The sequence below is a fragment of the Kogia breviceps genome, chromosome 3, assembly GCF_026419965.1.
Source record: "Kogia breviceps isolate mKogBre1 chromosome 3, mKogBre1 haplotype 1, whole genome shotgun sequence".
Classification (NCBI taxonomy): Eukaryota; Metazoa; Chordata; class Mammalia; order Artiodactyla; family Physeteridae; genus Kogia; species Kogia breviceps.
This window is the reverse complement of record NC_081312.1, coordinates 84,530,860-84,535,715: the sequence shown is the minus strand read 5'-3', so window position 1 is coordinate 84,535,715 and position 4,856 is coordinate 84,530,860. Positions and strand designations below refer to the sequence as shown.

Here is a 4,856-nt window from a genome sequence, read left to right as displayed (position 1 = left end):
AAGAAGTATTCCTGCCTAAGAGGAGGAATATCTCTTACTTAGCTTCAGGGAATAATCGTGTAGACGTGCTCTAGACCTGGAGCCATTCCTAATGGGGCTTGCCCTTTGGTGGCATCCCAGAAGCTAAGTCAGTGATCCCGTATGGCTTATGAGAAGCTCCCAAAGGCTCCATGGTATGACGATGGCCCACTGCACTAGCCCTAGCAAGTTACAGCTTGTCTTACTTTCTCTACCTTCAAGCTCCCTCTCCTGACCTGGGGAAAGAGACATCAGGGGGACTTGGTGGACACACAGGAGCTCAGAGGGAGAATCAGAGATGTTGACTTTGTATACAAAATGGATTTATTAAAAATTCAGCTATTAGGAAAACAAAGCCTTCTCAAAGGTTCTATAAAAAAGTACAAATTTTAAATAAATGCATCAGAAAAGTGGCAGCCAGATACACAGGCCACAGTCACAATCCTGGGGGATGGGAGAGAGTGCCCAGAGCCCCAAGAAGAGGCTGGGCACAGGGGTCTTTGGATGCTGCAGGGCCAGGTCCTGGAAGGGCCCTTTCAGTTTTTCTTTCCTTGGAAAAAAGGGAAAGAACCCGGCAAGTGTAGGAAATTCGAAGTCTGAAGCAGAAAGATACAAAAGTCATTTATAAGGCACGACTGCTGACTCCAGCCCTGAGGCACATGGAGTGGATGAACCAGTGATCAGAGCCATAGGGCCCCCCGCTGTGGTCATCTCCTGATTGGTGCCTCCTCTGGGTTTGGCTACAGGTTAAGTTAAGGTGGCTCAAGTGGACTGCACAATCCCTGCAGGCAGGGCCATGGAGCCAGTCTTGAGAAGAGATGTGTTGCTACACTAGCAAACTGGTATCTAGCCCTGCCAGGGCAAGAAGGATCACACTGGCTCCCAAGAAATCCCCCTATGGAGAGCACCAGGCCACCTGTCCAACCCTGGCCTCTGAACCACTGTGTGCACCCACCCTGGACAAGGAACTTCCAAGGGCAATTCTTTCCACCTAGGCATCTGGAGAGGCCCCAGGCCTCAGAGCCAGGGTTTCTCTGTATGGCAACACAGAAGGTGGCATTGTCAAAACCAGTCCCCAACAACTGCTAGCCCACACCCATGGTCACTTATGACAGGCCTCCCTGGTGACGTTAGGCAGTGGGTAGGCAAAGAGGGAGAAGTCCAGAATATACTTAGGCAGCACATCCTGCAGCAGGGCCCGTGGGGCACTGCACAGGTGGTAGTGCAGGCTTTCGGGGCTGGCCGGCCGGTACCAGGCCTGGCGAGCTGGGAATCGGACATGGGGCGGTGCCCGCACCCACTCCAGCACCTGGTTGGCATCTGCCTCCAGTCTCTCATAGGAGCCCACAAAGTCGTAGCGCACGGCACAAGGCTGGCACAGGTGGTACACGGGCATCCAATGCTCGTTCATGCGCTCAGGGTCCTCGTCCACCAGGTATCTCAGGAACTCGGGGAAGGTGACATCGTCCCCCGCAGGGCTGGGCCCCGCTCCAGCCCTGTACCGCCTCACTATCTCAGCCCCATAGCGCTGCTGGTACTCTCGGATCTCGCCAAACTTATTGCGGTAAGCAGAGAGAAGGCGTTCCAAGGGGTCCCGCACAAACAGGAACTTGAAGTAGTGCTGCAGGCGGTAGCGAATCTCATCAGGCCTTAGGTCTGCCAGGAACACCAGGTCGCTGCGGTGGTCCATCTTCAGGCGGACGTCCACGTTGTCCAGGACGCCCGCCAGCACCTTCAGCACCCGCTTCCAGTTCGAGCAGGCCACCTTGGGCACGTAGCAGTAGAGGAAGCGGTAGCGGTCATTCACGAGGATGTGGCGTAGCAGGGTGCGCCGCTGCCCCACCGGCAAGTCCCAGGGGTCCTGGGGCATGCCTGGTTGTCCGCACACTGCCCGCAAGGTCCGGTTACGGACGTCCTGCCTCACCTGTAAGTCCGAGTCCCCCGCATCCAGGGACAGCCTCCCAGGCCTGGGGACCGTCCCACGCCAGACCGCGTCCTCGCGGTTGGGAGGGTGCAGGGGAAGGGGCTTCATCTCGGCCAGGATGCCACGCTCGATCATGAGAAGCAGCCCGCTGGAGGCCACGATAACCGCGAACATCAGCATGGACGGCAGCAGCAGGGGCGGCCCGCCCAGCCCGGCCCGGGCCCTGCCCAGGGGCGTCCGCCTCAGCGCCCGGCCCAGGGGCTCGGCGCCATTTGGGGCCGCCAGCGGGGTCAGCGGGCGGGGGAACATCGTGCTCCCGGGGCGGGGGCCTGCGCGGGCCCGGCAGATCCGAGGGTTGCCCGGGAGGCGGGCTTGGGCTGGGGGCGGGCCCGAGGGCTTGGGCCCGCGGAGCCGAGAGAGGGTAGGGGAGCGGAGCGCTGGCGGGAGGACCCGGCGCGCGAGGGGGTGGCCGACTCTCGGGCTGCGGCGCCGGAGCGAGCGGCGGGCAGCGGGCGGGCGCGGCGAGGGACCTGGGCCGGATGTCCCGCCCGGCCGCTCTCCGCCCCCGGCCCCGCCGTGACACAGGCGCGGGGGCGGGCCCAGGCCGGGGGCGTGGAGAGGGGCGGGCGCCCCTGCGGCGACGGGGCTGGGAGGGCGCGTGCGGACCCCCACCCTGGAGAGGGCGCCTGAGCCAGGGCCGTCTTGGTCCTCCGCGCTTCGGGTTCGAAAGCTGCCGAGGCTCCGAAGGCAGGAAAGACCCAGGCCGCGGTTCCCTCTCCCGCGCAGCGCGTGCCCTCAGGGAGCTGGAAGGAGAGGACCTGCACGCAACGCCCTGCCGCACACTCTGGCCCGGCCGAGCCCTTACTCCAACAGCGGGTCTGGAGGCAAGGGGCTTCCGCAGTGCTCTCCACCGACTCCCAAATCTGAGTCCCAAATTTCTGGAGGTCTAAATTGCTGGAAGCAGAGTCCCCAGTGTGCTCCCCCTACCCGCTGTGTCCTGGCCACTCCAATAAAGAGGAACTAGACGGTCAGGCACTGACAATGGCTCAGCTCTATGGTGACCCTTAGATTTAAGACAGTACCTAGTGGTTATTACAGTGTTTATCCACTGGGGAATGCTGAAATGTCTGGAAATGGAATCTTCTCTGTCTTCCCTCTTCCAGGCCTGAAGAGGTGGGACACTCTCTGGTGAGGGGCCTGTGACAAGTTGGTGCCTCGTGACCACTGGTGTGGGCAGCACACATTTTGAAGGGTGAGGAGCTGGGGGCACAGAGCAGCAGCCTCCTTGCCTGGAGTCAGATGTGCTCAGGGGCACTGGGCTGGCCACGTGGACTAGAGGCAGACATGGGGAATGCCTCAGAAGTCAGTAGCCAGCCTTTACTGATCTGAACTGGGCACCTAGCTGAGTATCCAGACTTCACCCTGTTACATGTGGGAAGCCCGTGACGCTCTGAAACAGAGTGTCCACATTATTGAGGCAGGTGTCATCTGTTGTATTCATTACTTTCTTTAGTGGTCACAGTCACCCGGGGTGGTAGGTACTATGGGCATCCCTGCTGCACAGCTGAGGAAACAGGCTCAGGGAAGCTGAGACTTTGTGTGGGTTGGTGTGATTCTAAACCCTAAATTCCTAATCACGATCCTTCAGAGATGAACGGAGCACAAACACGGAGGGAGAAAGCAGCTGACCCCAGAACACACTGTACTGAGGGGGTGATGGAACAGGAGAAGATGCCACAGGCTTTGAGTTTAGTGAGAATGGAGTTACCACTGTTGAGAAGAATTCAGAGGATGAGGACTCCTGAAGGATGAGATGAAGCAAAAAGACTTAAGCATGGCCCGCCCAATCCTAGCAGTGTGAGCACAGCAGATGCACACAAGGGGAAAGAATGGGAAACCTGGTGGCCTTTCAGCTCCTCAGGATAGGCTCCCTACTCTCACTGTCTGAATGCTGGGGTGCATCTCAGGATGCACCATTCACTGATTTAGAAGTCTGCATCAGGGTTTAGCCCTCACCGAACTGCTCCTTGCTTCCAATAGCACTTAAAGTAGACTACTGGTCGAGGGATTATTTCTGAAATCTTTTTTCTTTTTCTTTTAAACGGTAAATACGTCTTCTATACTAGGAGAGGAAAAAACAACTTAGTTTTTGGTAACTGCATCACATGTGCTCATTTCTCTGAGTTTTCTGTGTTAGCAGTCACAGTGAGGCAGTCTGAATACAGGAATAGCCACTTACTCTGAGGGAGTCCTTAGACAAAGTACTTGTCTCCACACCAGTTTCTTGTCTGTAAAATGATGGGATACTGCCCATCTCATGGGACTCTTGTGGACAGCACACTGATGGCAGTGCTGCAGTACGTCCACGATGGTGTCTGTGCCACTAACAAGCTCTATGGAAGTGCAGCTGCCCAGATGTCCTTACAAAATGCAGGAGCGGGTTGGGCAGCATATCTGCCTCCTAGGAACCCCGACAGCCTTAGGTCCACCCCACCTTGAACAGTCAACACTGAGGCTTTGGGGCTAGGGCTAGGTTGACTGAACCAAGCGTCCAGGCGGTCTGAGCCCTTGGCCTCATGATGCAGCCTTCATTACCTCAGCAAGGAGTGCCAGTTCCAAGATACCAAGGCCCTCGAACAGTTTCTGCTGGCCACTTCTCCAGGGGCATGATCCAAGGTGGTGAGGCAGTATCTTCACCATGCAACCACTTGGAGACCAGTTCCCAAGCCCACCACGATGCGAAGAAGTCACCTCCAAGTTCCCATTCCCTCTGTCTCCTCTCCTCCCACTGTTTCCCCGCACATTCCTGTGCTCTTTGCTTACTGACCTCAGCGAGCCCCTGCACTGCAGTGGTTAAGAGTGGTGAGCCCCTCTGCACCCACACACAAAAAGATGACACGACACACAAGAAATG

At 57.6% G+C, this 4,856-nt stretch overlaps 1 protein-coding gene across 1 annotated transcript; it reads right to left on the bottom strand.

The window, feature by feature from the left end:
• Positions 1 to 324: 324 nt before the first annotated feature.
• On the bottom strand, positions 325 to 2,468 carry CHST14 (carbohydrate sulfotransferase 14). Its single transcript, XM_059056134.2, has one exon. It carries the CDS (start codon positions 2,249 to 2,251, stop codon positions 1,121 to 1,123), a length of 1,131 nt encoding a protein of 376 aa, XP_058912117.1. The 5' UTR covers positions 2,252 to 2,468; the 3' UTR covers positions 325 to 1,120.
• Positions 2,469 to 4,856: the final 2,388 nt, after the last annotated feature.